General features: G+C 38.6%; 1 protein-coding gene across 6 annotated transcripts in view; it reads left to right on the plus strand.

Moving 5' to 3' along the window:
• The window catches only part of LOC147707970 (amine sulfotransferase-like), a 429,743-nt gene that overhangs the window by 196,760 nt on the left and 215,305 nt on the right, over positions 1-17,678 (plus strand). For 5 of the 6 annotated variants that reach the window (XM_086926779.1, XM_086926775.1, XM_086926780.1 and 2 more), the window contains one exon: positions 5,209-5,417. In XM_086926779.1, the coding sequence (XP_086782905.1) occupies positions 5,209-5,417 (209 nt within the window). Of the gene's footprint in view, positions 1-3,835; positions 3,856-5,208; positions 5,418-17,678 lie in introns of those variants that run through there. The other variant, XM_086926778.1, reaches the window with a different exon arrangement.

The following is a 17,678-nucleotide window of genomic DNA, read 5'->3' on the forward strand; positions in this document are numbered from 1 at the left end:
CTGAATTTCGTATATCGTTATTTGGTAATTATTTTGTGATTATTGTGACACTTGCACTTTATTTGTGTGCATTATTGCTGCGCATAGCATATTTGAAAACGTGTGGGAAGGCTCAAACTTTGCCTTTTGTGAAATGTTGGTGGCCCTTTCATGGTCTAATTTTTTGTGTTGCATTTGCATGTTGTTTTTTTTTTCTTCCTTTTTTATCATATCTCATTTTTTACTGAGATGTTTTTATACCGTGCTTCCTTCTTGCGATGTACTTTTAAGGTTATTTTGTTAACCAAAACGAAGTTTGACTTCCCTGTGAATGTAAACATTTGAATATACATTACAAGTTACTCCACATCACAGTATTCATTGGTGCAAGAATTATGAGTCATACACTAAAGAGCAATAGATGGCCACCTAAGTTCAAGATAGTCTTCTGTCCACAATTTTAAATAAAGGTTTGACAGATATTATTATCTCTGCATCATATTTCTGTATAGAGTTCCACACTGTAGGATATCTGCCTTTTCTGCATGTTAACCTCATATTTGTTGCCTTTTTATCAATTCTACATTTTTGCTATATTTAGAACTATGTAAATATAACCCTGTTATCCAGAGTTAAAGTGCCTATGGTGCCCTTTACACATGGTTGAACTGGCATATTCTTAACATATTTAACTTACCTATGAGTCCCAATATTATAGTACAAAACATCCCAAGGGCCTGTAATTTAAATGTCATTAGTGGATTGCAGCACCTATTGTGCCAACCTCTACAGTGAATGTTTAAAACATGGCTTCAAACCTACCATTGTAGCCTTACAATAGCAGTGTAAAATCTGAAACTTGACCTGGCAAAATATACCCTTTTGGCTGGTCTAAAATGCACTTTTAACGTTTAAATATTAATTGGTCTACCCTATTTTGGCCTTGTGCCCATAAGGCAGGATGAATTGTATTTTTAAATTGTGCATGTAGAGATCTAATAGTAGCATGTTTTTACAGTGACTTTCACCTAAATGCCAGTTTCACTGTGTCTGGCCTATCTGTCCTATACAAAAACCCAGAGTACAGATTTAAACATTAATATTGTATCTCTGGAATGGGACTAGCTATAAATAGTTAAACTACTATTTTCATAGTTATTAGAAATCCAATTAATGGTGAACGCAAATTTCCCCCCAAAATATTCCTGAAACTTTAACTTTTAAGAAATTACGTTTTCCCTGCCTGAAGTTCCTAGTGGCCACAATGCATTTGCTCTCCATCTTTTCAAAGCCGGCAAAAAGCATTTGAATAGGTGTGCAAATGATGTGAAATGCCTCTCAGTATCAAACAATAAGCTGACCTGAATAGGTAGAGATGAGTCCTTTGAACTTCACAGAATATGGTGGGTGAAGACTGTGAAAATCCTTTTTGAAACTGCAGTGTACAGACCTGGTGGAGTGTCAAATACTGCTTGACAGGTATGGCAGTTTTACACTGGGGGCTCACATGAAAGGATAGGAACAGGATGGCTAGACAGTTCTTGTGCATTCACAGTCTGGTTACTGATGAGCTATGGTCTGTCCAACCACACATCTGTCTCTGAGCTTTCGGGGGTACATTGGCGGTTACAAAGTGGATATTTGTGTTAGAGTTTAGACAACACTAGGATTTCCATAGTAGACTCCCCCACACACACACCCCATCCCTCTGAGCCCAAGTTGAGTGTGGCCAACGACTTGCCATCTTGAAAATTCTTACAGTGGGCATTGCTCACCACAGGAGCCTCAGCTCATTGGTTAGGGCATGTGCACAAGTCATTCCCACCCACTAGCTTGTGCGAGCATATATGTAGCAACATCAGTCATCTAGTTCAGAACATCATTGGACCTGAAGAAGAACACATGAGGACTGAACCTGCTCCCTGTTTCACTCAGGACAAAGATGTGGACTCCAGGGGATATATGGTTGACCTCCTGTTCAACCTACAAAGAAACACTAATCTACAAGAGGCTTTTCGTGCAAATAAACAGATGACCAGTTGTATCTGAACCGGACTGAACCCTGCTGCTAGCCTCTGCCTGGCACTCCGTGAATCTCAAAGTGCCTCCCCTGATGTCCTCTGTGCATTAGAAGTGTAGTCCTATGGCCGATGATGAGCAGCAAATTTAATATATGTCCCAGTGTACCACGACCAGTAACTGTCATTGACACTTTGTGCTTTGTGATCTTATTCCTACTTCAAGATTAAAAAAACATATTTCTGCATTCCCTTCTTGGATTTTTATCATTTTGGTGCCATTTTAAATGATTACATTTGACTCTACTCTAATTCAGTGTGGAATTTTGATTGTTTTCCATTTTGACTTTAATATTGTTTTAGCACTGCAAAAATACTTTACACTTTGCCCTAGGCTGTGTGATCTGCACCATAGCTACAAAGGGGTTGAACTCAGGTTAATTTAGTGACTTTAATGGTTCACACTGGCAAGAGCTGTGATGTTTCCTTAAGGTTTGTACTTTCCCAACCCAATTAATAATTCAGTTTCTTACACTCACACTGTAATCTTTGATGGCATTTAAGTCATTGCATGTAAATGTTTTTCGAGTTTAGAACCATCAAATCCCTTTCATTAATTTATTTATTTTACTGGAATATTTCTAAAACGGCAACTAATAGCATATGCGATGATTGTAAGAAATATTCATGTTAAGAAGCAACAAATAACTAATGTGGTGTGAAACTCGGAAAAATGCCGATTTATCACTGTCAATAAATTAACGGAATTTGACTGTCCAATATTGCAAATTTAAGGTTAAAGTCCAAGAACTCCATAATCATACATATCAATTTCCGTGGATTTTATAAACCTAAATCAACTTGAAGTCATTTTTCTTTTAGAAAATTACTTTGCAAGAATTATTATCTTGTTCAGGCATGTGATGAGCAAATAGCTGACATACATCTACAGTTTTCTAAACCTGGTTACAATGGGCTTCAGCTCCAATTTTTCTCCAAACGTTTCCAATGTTTTTTTTAAATAAAATAGTAGTAGGGTTATGGGGTGCCTGTCTAAACAAATGTTCAAGGAAAACAGAGGATCCATGTTGTGTACTCATATAGCAGAGAACAAGTTGCATAATTTTGATCCTATTCTACTTTCAAACTATAATTGATGTGGAAATTAATTTGTCATTTGAAAATAATGTAGACTAGGACTTTTACTATGTCAAAGGCTTGCTTTAGCTATTTGATTACTGTTCTACTTCTTATGCTTTTATTTATTTTCATACAAATAAATGTAGCTTTATGTTTTTTGGAGGGCAGTATTCACTTGTTTTCAGACATAAGTGTATTCTTCCAAGAAGATGGGAAGGTGAGGTCCTACTTTGTACGCTCATGCTTCATCTGTTTGATATTTGGTAGCTCAAATTCCCATTTGTTTGTTTTATCCTCTCAAATACATACCTATATATTTTGCTTCCTTTTTTCAGTTAATAAATGTTTATTGAAGTTTTAAATAAGAGAAATAATGAAGGTAAATGCACTGATTTTTATGCAACTCGCTCACATAAAATGGGATTTCCTCTACCGTATCAGGCACCAGAAGCTCATCAAAAGTGTCTGAAAAAAAGAGATGTGATTACACTAAAACACCTGTTCCTCATTCCTCAAGGGGGTGCCTGCAGATGTGCTGGCCAGTAAATCTCATCACTGATTCATTTCCAACTTGACTAAATGGCAATTTCAATATCTATTTTTTTATTTTTACATATTAATTTTATCTTTGTATTTATTCAGGTTTGCTTTGAATTTTCTGGTCCAGCAGTGGCACAACCCCAGGGCAGACCTTAACAGAGCTGATGTGATAGAGCAAGTCAGTAGAGCAAGTGTGACTGGTATTTGTCAAAAAACGGTCTGAGAAAGTGTGAGCTCCAACATTTATGGGGCCAGCCTGGGGGATCATCGAGCCACACTTTTCCCTGATTTGGAGCAGGCTCTGAAATGGGCGCTACAGTGCCAAATTACAATAATGTATGTTCAATTGAAACCTGTCCCTGGGTGTGAATATTGAATGTGGTACACAAACTTCGCATTTGAACATCTCCCAATAGCCGCAGTGGTGGGGACATGAACTTATAAGAGAGTGGATTGATGACTTTGTGTTCAAAACTACCAAAACAACAATCTGTACCTGGCTCTTACCATCTGTTGCCAATTGAGGGGAAGCTGATCAAAACTTTTCTAACTGGGAGGGAAGTAATAAGAATTGGTGAGGCCATGATACTACTTGCAGCAAGTGATGTTTAGGTAGTTGTTTTTGCAGTGGCCTGGGCATCCCAAAAAACAAATAATTGGGAGACTCAATGAAAAGCATTACATCTGGTGCAAGGTGCCTTGCATTGGCAGTGCGGGAAGTGTTTGGAAAAATGGGGATCAAATCTAGTCAGGAAGGTGCGTAAAAATCTTTCTATCAAGGATCTTGTATGTTTGTGTGCTACTTTATTTGTGCTTATATAATATTAAAATGTAGATTTTATTCTTTGTATTATTCATGGTATTTTGTGGCGTGATGCACACTGTTGTTAAATTTTTTATGTGCTCGTGAGGAGATTGCATCAGTGAATCTGGTGCTTTTAGAAAGAGTAATCTAATTTGTTTGAGTACAATGTCTATTGGGAAACTGCTTTTGCAATAACTCCATTGGGTATGTGGGTATGCCATGAACATTCGTGAACTAGCTTTTAGTTCTGCCCTTTTCAGAAGGTCTCTTAGCTATTATTAGAAAGTACCTGCGAATTTATAGTGAATACCCACAAATTTGCAAGGTTGTCGCTGTTCATTTCAGCTTGCAGAACTGGCCTCACATTCTTACCACAAAGCGACCACACTCCTACTTTAACACTTAACTTGCGAATGCAGCAAATATGTCATTGTTGGAGACATCTTTACATTATCAAGTGCCAGATTAAAAAGCATTATTTCAGTATTCTAGAGTCCCTAAACCAGGGTTGAAATGTTATGGTTGTAAAAGTCATGGAACTAAAGTTAAGCAGGAAAACAATTTTGAAAAACAAGAATAATAGTTTGGAGTTCCCAATAGCTAGCACTGTTTTGGAAAAGCGCCATAGATACAAAATTAAATTCAAGACTAATTTAATTTTCTTACATTTTGCATTGGCAAAAGTAGTGAGCTATCATGTGACGATCATTATATTGAATTCTATAGGCACCGTGTGGATGCAGCAGATCTTGACTCTAATTTATAATGAAGGTTACAGGAATGGAACTGAAGATATTCAAACGATTGACCAAGTTCCATGGATCGAATACAACATCAAACACGTGGATCACATCAAACGTCCATCACCACGACTCATCACCACCCACCTAACATATGATCTTGTTCCAAAGGGGTTAAGAGAAAAAAAAGGAAAGGTAAGTGTTGGCACACAGAAGCGTGTGTTTTCTCTTCTCATCATAACTACTCTAACTGCACAGGGCCCTCCTACTACTAGAGTAATGAATCTGTTTCAACTCTCTCACATTTTGTCTATCCCAGAGGGGACAGTCCGCCACTGGATCTTTTTCGGTCAATGGGAGGGCTGATATTTAAGATTCCTAACACATCAGTCAGCTGCTCAGCGAGGACCATCAATTGACAGTCAACTCATAAAAAAATCCCCACATTAAATCTATCCCAAATGCACAATTTCAAGAGACAATGAATGGGACACAAATGAGCGACTCAATCACTTTTCAATTATTGGTTATGGTATTATAGATTCAAAGTTCATCATAAAAAGCAATTTCTTTATCAATGCAGTTAAAAAGAACACAATTGTAATTGTAGTACCCAGCATCTGGGCAAGATGATTCTAGATCAGCACATAGAGTTACAATGTCATAAGGATAGTAGGACATTTCCAACTCCACCAACTCCACCATTTCCCCTAGTGTTTGAAAAATTGCTGCCCAAAAGGTCTTCATTTTACCACAGTTCCGGGAGAGGTGTGAAAAGTCAGAGTGCAGGGACCCACATTTCAAGCAACAGTGGGGTCTAGCCGGGTCAATCCTGTGTACTGCTGCGGGGGTAATGTGCATTTTCTGCAGGAATGTAAAATGACTCAGCTTGTGGCAGCTGTTCAGGTAAAAATTAGATATGAAGTGATGAGGTGCACTCTTTGACTTGTCCTAATCAAAATCAGTAATCAACTAAGTTTGTTCTCTGTTTGGGGTGCTACATTACACACTTGTGTTGGCTAACACAGTAAATAAATCAGGAAAAATATGTAGGCAGCAGTCTGCAAGCAATGTGCACTGTACCCTGTAAAAACTATTTTCCACTAAAAATAACAAAGGTGATAAATCTTTACTCAGTATTACCTTTATACTGCAAAAAAATCATAACAATTCAGTCATCACAAAACAAATTCTTCATTTTTTCTGAATATACAGTACGTATTTTGTACATACAATCGTGAATACTGAATATCTATGTATCTAGATTGATACATTTATATGGCACTACCAGATGTTATAATTGTATACATTTCAATACCATAATACTAGGCAACACACTACAACATCCCATTACCGGCAAAAAAATTCCTCTCAAACACTCAGCAAACTGCGATTCCATGCATATAGTGTACTGTTTAAAATGCCCGTGCGGCAAAGCCTACATTGGAAAAACAGACCGAAAATCTAAAACAAGACTATCAGAACATAAGAGTTCAATACGTACACAAAATAGATCGGCCACGGTGGCCAATCATTGGCTGGAAGCACACCATAACATAGCACAGCTATGTGCACAGATAGTGGAAGTAGTACCAAAAATTGAGGGACAGGACAATAGTTCAAGACTACTCCAAAGAGAAGCATACTGGATAGATCACTTGCAAACGTTAATGCCATATGGATTGAATGGATCACTGAAATAATATCGAGTCCCTTAATATCGACTTGCAAAAATATCGATGAGAAAATATCGAGGGACAAAATATCAAGTTTTTATCTTTATACAGGTAAGTACAAAAATATCGACTCTAAAATATCGACTGTAAATAATATAGACTGTCAAAATATCGTTTTTTTATATGTCTTTAAATTAAGTTAAAACTAATATAAAAATAAATATATTTAATATAAACTTAGTTAAAATAATTAAATAAATGTAATATTAATAAATAATTAATGTAAATCACAAAAAAACATAATAAATATATATATATATATATAAATACATATTATTAACTAAACATATATAATATTTTTACCGTAGCATAGCAAATTGGTTAAAATTTATTGTAACAACTATAGTGAATTCAACAGTAGAAGAACGCTGGATAGCGTAGGGGTAAAAATTTCTATTCCCACTCCAGTGAGTGTAACAGTAGGGAAAGCGCTGGATAGCGTAGAGGTAAAAATTACTATTCCCACTCCAAAGAGTGCAACAGTAGGGAAAACATTGGATAGCGGAGGGATTAAAATTACTATTCCCACTCCAGTGGGTGCAACAGTAGGGAAAGCGTTGGATAGCTTAGGGGTTAAAATTACTATTCCCACTCCAGTGGGTGCAACAGTAGGGAAAGCGTTGGATAGCGTAGGGGTAAAAATTACTATTCCCACTCCAGTGGGTGCAACAGTAGGGAAAGCGTTGGATAGCGTAGGGGTAAAAATTACTATTCCCACTCCAGTGGGTGCAACAGTAGGGAAAGCGTTGGATAGCGTAGGGGTAAAAATTACTATTCCCACTCCAGTGGGTGCAACAGTAGGGAAAGCGTTGGATAGCGTAGGGGTAAAAATTACTATTCCCACTCCAGTGGGTGCAACAGTAGGGAAAGCGTTGGATAGCGTAGGGGTAAAAATTACTATTCCCACTCCAGTGGGTGCAACAGTAGGGAAAGCGTTGGATAGCGTAGGGGTTAAAATTACTATTCCCACTCCAGTGGGTGCAACAGTAGGGAAAACATTGGATAGCGTAAGGGTTAAAAAAACTATTCCCACTCCAGTGGGTGCAACAGTAGGGAAAGCGTTGGATAGCGTAGTGGTAAAAATTACTATTCCCACTCCAGTGGGTGCAACAGTAGGGAAAGCGCTGGATAGCGTAGGGATTAAAATGACTATTAATTAATTGACAATTAACAATTTTAATTAATTTACATAATTAATTAATTATTATTAAATAAATTCCCACCCTATCCCCCTATAAAGTCACAACCCACTACAGAAAATAATTTACTAAATATTTATTATTTATCAATTAAATATTTATAATTATTTGCCAATTATATTTTAATTTATTAACAATTATTAATTATTTAACAATTATTATTAATTAACATCATTAATTACTTATTATTAAATTACTTCCCACCCTATCCCCCTATAAACCCACAACCCGCTACAGAAAATAATTTACTAAATAACAATTATTTATCAATTAAATATTTATAATTAATTACCAATTATATATTAATTAATTACCTATTAATAATGAATTAACAATTATTATTAATTTACATAATTAATGAATTATAATAAAATTACTTCCCACCCTATTCCTCTATAAACCCACAACCCGCTACAGAAAATAATGTACTAAAAATTAATTATTATTTATTTATTATTTTTTACCATTATATTTTAATTATTTACCAATTAATAATTAATTAACAATTATTAATAATTTACATAATAAATAATTATAATTAAATTACTTCCCACCCTATTCTCCTATAAACCCACAACCCGCTACAGATTTATATTACACAATTAATAAAAATAATTAATAACTACCTTATTTTCGATTTTTTTGGTCTATATTCTATCTAGTCGATATTTAGTCTAGTCTATATTTTTGATTCGATATTTTGGCTATTAATATCGATATTACTCGATATTTTTGTAGTCTATATTATGTCTGGTCGATATTTTGGCTAGTCTATATTTTTTACTCGATATTTTGTCCAAACAATATTTTGGAACCGATATTATGTCTGTGTACCTGATTGAATGACAGGCTAGATGTCAGTTGTTTCTTGTAACTAACATTATCATTGATCGCATAATGCATCAGACACTTAGGCATTTTTCACTCAATGCGAATAGATAGGGATTGATTAAACATAAAGAGGCACAGTATAGATAACTCAATATCGAATAGAGAAGCCTTTCACGAGTTCATTTTACAATGTATCTAGCTTTTTGATCTCTAAGGTTTGTATATAACCCTGACAATTGTAATGCACTCATGAGTGGACAATACTCACAGGATTTCATGTACTTGCACATTGCTCTAGTATATTCTGTACATTTGAAGTAATAAAACTGCACCTAGCTTTTTAATTTCCTCAGATTGCACATAACCTTGATAATTGTAATGTATTTATGATTTGACAACAATCACAGAATGTTATGTATTTTAAATTGTTGGAGTATACTCTGTATATCTGAGGAAATTATTTGTTGGTTAGAACCACTTTCTGATATTCCATATTGACTACCTTGTATATATATCATCTGCTTGGACATTATTACGACTGGGACTTTAAAAATTTTAGGGCGCACACATATTTTTTCTATTTTTTCATTTTTTCCATCTTTTTTTGCACGCGGTGACTCTAATCTATTCATGGGATATATCACTATAGTTGATAAGATCATTTACAGTGACTATTAACATTTTAGTGTAGTCGAACTTCTTTTGCTCTTTCACTTTTTTCAGTGTGAGTTTTATGTACGTGAGCACTACACATCCCATAAACTTGTTACACTTGGTTGGATAGCTAGTATCTTGTCTTCAGATTTTAGGTACATTATTGTGGTAGAAGTTGGTACTGGCCAGCATATGGTTTGCATTGACCAGGTTTTTTTTAAGGGAACTGGATCTAAAGTCACGTTTGCTGAACACATACTAAAACTACATTTCCCACAATTCCTTCGCTGGATCATGTTAGCTTTAGCGCAACAGCACTTATTTATTCTTGTATGGTATCCTTCCACGATATTTGGTTGAAACATTGGATAACGGGTTTCCAGGATACTGTGGTCATCTTTTTATACAGAGAATAAACACAAAGGGTATGTTCATTCTATTTATTTCTTAGCTTTATGTATTTAACTGTTTGGTTGCATAATGCACTGGTGATAGACAGTAATGGTATATTTTTTACCATAGGAGAACTTGGTTCATCGCTGATGTATAAAGTAGTTTACCAGCTCAGAATCGTGCATCATAGAACTTAGCAGGTATGCACATTTATAGTAGGGTAACAATAGCCACACGTTTATTATTATAATAGTGATGAAATGCTATTTTTTTGCAGATTATCTTGTAGTCTGGTCAGAGCTGCTAGAGTATTATTGATCTTGTTTGGGTTTCAAGGGATAGCATTGGTGTGTGCTTTTTGTAAAGGTTTATCATAAAAGGATGGTTAAGTCACGACTACAAGGAGGGATTCATCTGGTTTATTGAAATTGTGAAAGTGACACCATCGTATGAGTAGTGATTAGCTAGGTTGCAAGTATTATATTTGCAAAGTTTATGCTATTAAGGGCAATAGTCCATTTCTTATTTTTAGTTATACAGTGTTTTGGCAACAGTAATATTTTTGTGAATAATTAGTACACATGAACTTGGAGCTATTTATATTTTTTTCGCATTTTACTATAGGATCACATTGCTGCATGCATTGGCATTTTAAAAACCAGAGTATCACAGAGGATTGTTTATTGCTGCATTGAGTTCAGGTACATAGGGCGTATAATTTTTTAAGACTACAGGTAGCAAGGGAACTGTTCTTCTTAACACCAGTACGCTTTTCACATGAATTTTCAAATACTAGTACTCAGATCCACTTCTATGGTAACACTTATTGGCTTCTTTATTCACGACTTGCTTCTTTCGTGTTTTATACACGCCTGTACCACGATTTCTGTTTTCCTTCTATGACGTATTTTGCATGTGAGATTCCTATTCACAATTAGTAACGACACCCCCGCAGTGTATTGTTTACAATAAGTGTCATTCTCTTACCTACATAAATACAAATTTGATCTCATTCATGTTTTTAGGAAATCGCCCCTGACAATGGGAAATTTTATTCTCGAAATGCATTGGGCTTTGGACTCTATGAATCATACAAATATATCTACATGAAGATTCTTTCACAAATGTGATTTTCGTGATAAAATGCTGTTTTATGTTTCGTAATGTTAAAGCATATAAATGTACCAATCTAGATAGATAGATATTCAGTATTTACGATTGTATGTACACAATACGTACTGTATATTCAGAAAAAATGAAGAATTTGTTTTGTGATGACTGAATTGTGATTATTGTTTTGCAGTATAAAGGTAATACTGAGTAAAGAGTTATCACCTTTGTTATTTTCAGTGGAAATAGTTTTTCCAGGGAACAGTGCATATTGCTTGCAGACTGCTGCCTGCATATTTTTTCTGAGCTTTTCAGGTAAACCTTCTTGGTCTGACTACAGCAAACAGCCCATTGATCATTTAGGATAGGATGCCCCAGATCTGTCTCCCAGGAAGCCCGAAGTTTGGTGTCATCAATTTGTATTATGTCCACACATGCCCTGTACAGCTTGGAGATCAAATGTCCCCCACCATGCACAATCCAATACTGCGGTGAGAGGAGCGAATGGCTCATGTTCCAAAGGGAATTCTGGCATAATGGACCTCATCGCGGAATGCATGAGGTTTAGTATGAATTTGTCCATGAATGAACCTTCACTAAACTTGTTCCCATCTGAGATGGAAAAGACCTGCCCCCCAGTGTACATGTCCCCTACTTTACGAATGTAATTTCTGTAAAGAGTACATTGTACTATCTTCTCCCCTGTAATGGGAATCCTACAGGTATTGGGGATCGGTAGATCAGCAGAGTATAGCAACAGGGAACCCAAAACTCTAATCAGTTTCAGCCAATTCCAGCTAGTGGTTAAGACAGTTTGAATGTTATTTTTCTGTCTCGGGGGAAGCCCTGAGGTAGCAGAGTGTTGAGGGGGTCCCAGGTATTTTATTGAGTATTTAATTGAATCTGCACACCAGGCAAATTGAAACTCGCAGTCCTATTTTACTGTGCTTGTGGTGAGGAGAAATATCACTTTCTTATGCCAATTAATTCTGAGACCCAAGAATCGGCCAAATCGAATAATCTCTCTAATCAGCGAGTCAAGGTTAGCCTGCGGGTCCCGAATATAGAGAATGATATTGTCTGCATATAATGAAACCAGAAGGGGCCCTGTGTTAAACTAGAGCCCTCTCTGCAGATGGCGTTCCTCGAACTGCCTGACAAGGGGATCCATCGCAAGTATAAATAGTAGGGGCGACAAGGAGCAACCCTGCCTGGTGCCCCGCGACAGAGTGAAGGAGCCGGACAGTGTGCCATTTAAGCATATCCTGACTATCGGATCACTGTATAAAAGAGCTGTAAGATCAATGAACCCCCTAGGCATACCTAGCCTGCGCATTACCAATAGAAAAAAAGGCCACTCCAGTGAGTCAAAGGCTTTCCCCATGTCTAACAGGACTGCTGCGGCTGTTACTTCCAGATTAATTCTGTGCATTACAGCAAACAGTGTCCGTAAATGTAAGGAGGTAGATCTGCGGGGTACTAATCTAGATTGTACTGGGGATATAATTCTGTCCAATAATAGAGTGAGCTGCAAGGCGGTAATTTTTGCCAAGATTTTTTAATCTAATTTAACAAAGAAAGTGGTCGGTAAGACTCGCACAGCAAGGGGTCTTTGCCGGGCTGGGGCAGCAGAACAATCACTGCTTCACTGAAAGTGGGTGTCAACTGTTTCCATTCTAATGCCTAGTAATAAACCTCGAGATGATGAGGTGCCAATAGGTCCTGGTATATTTTTTTTAAATAGTGAAGCCATCAAGGCCAGGAGCTGTGGAGCCATTCAGCGCTTCATTCACACTGATGATTTCATCAGAGGAAAAGGGTTCAGCTATGAACTCTTGCTTGAATTTTTCCATGTTGAACAAGGCTATCTCTGGCAAGTAGTCTTCCTGATCTGCAGGATCATGTACAAGTTTGGACGCATATAAGGTCTCATAATATGCTAAGAATTCAGTACGGATCTCAAGAGTATCCGTAAGGAGATGCCTCAACTTGGTTCTGAGTTCTGTGATATACGATTTCCCATAGGGTGGTCCCAGTAGTCACAATAGGTTCGTCCCGGCTGCTCGCCTTCACCGTCTTGGCTTGCTTCGACATACTTACTCAGGAAGTGGGTCTCCCTATCTGCTGCTTCCCTAAATTCCGCAAGGTTTAGACCCTCTGGGCTCAGAGAATGAAGCAGCGAATTGTCTAGTGTTTCCATTTGCTGCTCAGGGTGGGCTAAGGTCTTTCTAAGGTCCTTTAACACTTCGTCGTGTTGTGCACTGCTAACTCCTCTGATGTAGACCTTAAAGGCCTCCCAAAGCACCACCCAAGTCACAACAAACCCAGTATTTAGTTCAAAGCATTCTTCTGTAGCCTCCCTTATCACAGAGTGGAATAAGTCATCATTCAGGGCTCGGCCTGGGAATCGCCACTGGTGCTTGTGGCCCTCTGGCCTATGAACGCAGACGCTGATTATCACTGGGGAATGATCTGAATATGTTCTAGGAAGTATTGTGGTAAACTTATGTCATGACGTCAGTCTCTAGGAATTTAGCTAGTAGTCTAACCTGGTCCATGTGTCATATTGCGTAATGTGTATCCATGGAGGATGTCGGGTTGCGCCTTCTCCAAATATCAGAGGGTTCAGTGAGTCACACATGTCTAACAGGGCTTGTCGGAACCATGGCTTTGTGTCTGCAGAGGCGGAGGAGCAGTCAGTGATCACATTATTCACTTCTTCTCTGTTAAGGATAATCCCAAGTAGATAGCGTATTGGCAGGTTGAGGAGGAGGAGGAGGTCCAGTTAAAGACCGCTAATGGTAGGGTAACTTGGAATTCAGCAAATAAATTACCCTAGCTAGTGATCCAAGAAGGGCAGTAGAAGTAATTCCAGCCCAAGTGTAGATTTCAGCAGAATTATTTGTTCAGGATATGCAAAAATATTTAAAGGTCATCTCAACCCTCTCAGATAAGGCCTGTACTAACCACAAGAGGCAGGAGAAGAGTCTCAACACTGGTTTACACTCAATAGGTTGATAAATAGACTACAAAGACACCAATCTACTGTTTATTTCAAGGAGCGTAATAAAATCATAAGCTTTCTTAAATGGAGGAGAACGGGATGGCTTAAGACACAAAAGAAGAAGGAGGCTGATAAGAGATGGGTAGAGATCACAGCAGCTGTTGAGCAAAAAAAATGTAGGTCCTTTTGAAGTATCAGTTGGGAATGCAGTAGTTGAACATGTAAACTCCAAATTTAAAAAAAATTGTGATGATTGGAGCAAGTATATACTCTCATTATACTCTTTGAATGTCGCTGGGGATGTAGGGATGACCCGATTCTTCAGTTCCCATCAAAATTACAAATTGAGAATATCATCTGGGCACAAGAAGCACAGGGGCAGGAGGGTCTGATCAGTTGCCTATTACAGTGATTAGGTTAGAGAGAAAACTAGGAGTGACTTACCTTGCTGCTTGGTTAAATTCTGATACGTAACTGGTAATACCTAATTTCTGGCAGGACAGCATTATACTCCCACTTCATTAAACAAATCCTAATAATATCCCCTGTAATTATAGGCAAATTGCGCTTTTAGACACAACAGGGAACATTTTAGGGATGTCCATATAATTGCACCTCCGGGACTGGATAAGGCAAAACAAAGTTTGCCCCTAGAACTGGCCGGATTTTGACCAAATTGCTCCACACTAGATAACATTTCAATCCTGCACCTGATATTGGAAAAAGTATGTCTAAAAATGGGTTATGCCAGTTTACACAGCTTTTAACGGTTTCTCTATCACTTTTTACTGCGTGGACAGGCATACCTTGTGGAAAAAATTAATGGACAAGGGTATTCCAGGTGGTCTTTTAAAACTGATAATAGCCTTGCATACAGCCACATGGTGCCAAGTCATGTTGTGGGACAACCATGGCTTTACACCTAAGACTGAAACAAAAAATGGCTTAAAAAGGGCTGCCTTTCCTCCATTCACTCTTTGTGACTGATCTGCCACAGCTGATGGATAGTGTTAGAGGAGATCCACCAACTGTTGAGTCATACCCAATAGGGACTGTCCTATATGCAGACTATATTATATTTCTGGATTTGACCCCCAAAGGTTTGCCTACGCAGATAGTCATTACTTGAAAGTGAAAGTAAATAAAAGTAATTACATTTTACAGGAAGCATGGTCCATCGAAGTATGAGCTATAGATGGTTCTTGAGTACGATTCCTATAGAAAGAGTTAAGGGGCTGATTACGAGTCTGGCGGTGGTGGTGGTCATGAAAAGGCTGGCAGTGGAAGAACAAAGGGGGCCTTACAGGGTACCCCATGACCCCACCATGTGGATACATTCAGGGGAGCACAACATATCTGTATTCCCCCCAAGTTCCAGCACGGCATGGATGTCACTGTCCATGCCATGCTGGAACTTTTTGCCATTCCCATTGTGTTGCCTGTTTTCCAGGCACCGCTATGGGAAAGACGAAGTACTATGCACTATACCCGAGTTCAACTCATATTACGGCGGTTGGTCCTTGCACCTGTTTGGCACAGCTGTACTGATGGAAAGCCGATGCAATTGCCCAAAGTCAAAATCAGGCCCTTAATCCTACCTGTATCTAGGAAAATTGTCATGAGAATAAACACATTTCCCATTTGACAAATATGGCTATTGAGCATGCAAATGCCCTCTCGACATTCTATGAAGCCACTGGCTGAAGGCTTTTAGACAAAAATTCACCCTACATTATACAGAGTGGAATCTATACATATCAAGCACTGGAGCTTTATGAATAAAGACCCATCGGACATCATGGAGGCTTTTAGAAGTACCCACGTGGTTGTCAAAAGCCTCCCAGAAAGTCTATAAGGCTGTCCTGGCAAAGTGTAAGTCTGCACTGAAAAACGAGGCGTGGTCAGAACTAGTTGAGGCCAGCACTTTGAGCAACCATTCATAGTTCTGCAGTATCATCAACAGCCCCATATTAGCAGGCGACACTCACAATCTAATGGATACCCACATCTCAGAGGATGATTGGGCAAACCATTTTGAGGGTATGTTCCAGTCAGACCTAAAACCCAGAGAAGGGCAGGGAAGGGTGGATTGTAAATCTGAGGCTGTATTTACAGCACAAGAGGTAAGAGCCAGCATCATGGGGCTGTGCAAAAATGAGGCCCCAGGCCCGATGGGATTCTGGCAGACCTCTATACTGCAAATGTGGAAACTTGGGTGCTTCAGTTCAGGCTGGCTGCCCAGACTCATGGGCCTTATCGACCATTGTTCCTGTCTTTTAAATGGGTGATCAGGATAGCACTCTTTGCTATAGACCCATCTCCCTCTTGGATTCCGTGGTGAAGGTGGTGGGCCGTATGGTTTTAGACAGACTTGTAACTTGGGCGGATGAAAACAAATATTCTAGCCAAGGTACAATATGGATTCTGCCCAGTTCGTTCCACAGTGGACCAATGTTTAAACCTGTATATTGTTTTGAACAAGTACACTGTGGCTCGCACGGGCTCTGTCCACATAGCTTTCATGGACCTGACCTCAGCGTTTGATCCAGTAAATAGGTCAAAGCTTTGGCATATGATGCTCTCAACTGGTGTCGACAAGGACCTTCACAGTGACTCTAAAGCAGTTGTCCATTATTCAAAAGATCTTAAAGTGTCCCGCAAGTTTGCTATTAGGAGAGGGGTGCATCAGGGGTGTGTCCTGGCCCCCTTCCTTTTATTCTGTGTATCAACTCCCTGGAGAAGGCCCTTTTGGATGCAAAATCCGAATGCCCACAGGTGGATAAGCGTAGACTGCCGGTCCTCCTATATGCAGATGACGCTGTCCTCATGGCAAGGATAGCCAGGGGCCTACAATCTTTGTTGAACTCCACTGTACATTTTATGGAGGACCTGTTGGTTAACCACAGTAAATCGTTTGTCATGTAGGTGAGACCTCGTACGGCTAAGCCTTAAGTCTTAAAGCTAGGACCCTTGTAAATCCCTAAGACAAATGTCTTCTCATATCTGGGAGTAGTGTTTGATTATGCCCTGACATGGTGCCCCTTGATTAGTCGCAAGAAACTGGACCTATTTCGAGTGAAGGCTGCTGTTTTAAATTTTGCTTCCAGACTGGGTGGAAAACCAATAGGGGCCCACTTGAAGATCTATAGAGCCAAATGCATTGCAACTGTCGCATACCGGAGAAAGATATGGGGTTATACTTGGTTGGAGGCCTTGCACATTGCTGAAAACACCTTTTTGAGATGAGTATTTTCACTTCCGCAGAGCATCTCATCGTATGTAGTGCATGAAGAGTTGGGGATTTCCTTTCTCTGATGATTAGGCTTTTCGCCCATTAACATTGTGGATGAAGATTTGGATTAAGAAAGAAAACGCCCTTAGTAAGGATTGTCTCTCCCTCAACCACGTATCTGGTGGTTTAAGTATGTTAGAGAAGGCCTTGACAGCTCGGAAAGGGCAGATCTATTTGATTACCAGATTGCGATATGCAGGAGGGACCTAATTTGGCTAAAACAGTGTTTTTTCGAAA

This window comes from Lissotriton vulgaris, chromosome 6 (assembly GCF_964263255.1).
Source record: "Lissotriton vulgaris chromosome 6, aLisVul1.2, whole genome shotgun sequence".
NCBI lineage: Eukaryota > Metazoa > Chordata > Amphibia > Caudata > Salamandridae > Lissotriton > Lissotriton vulgaris.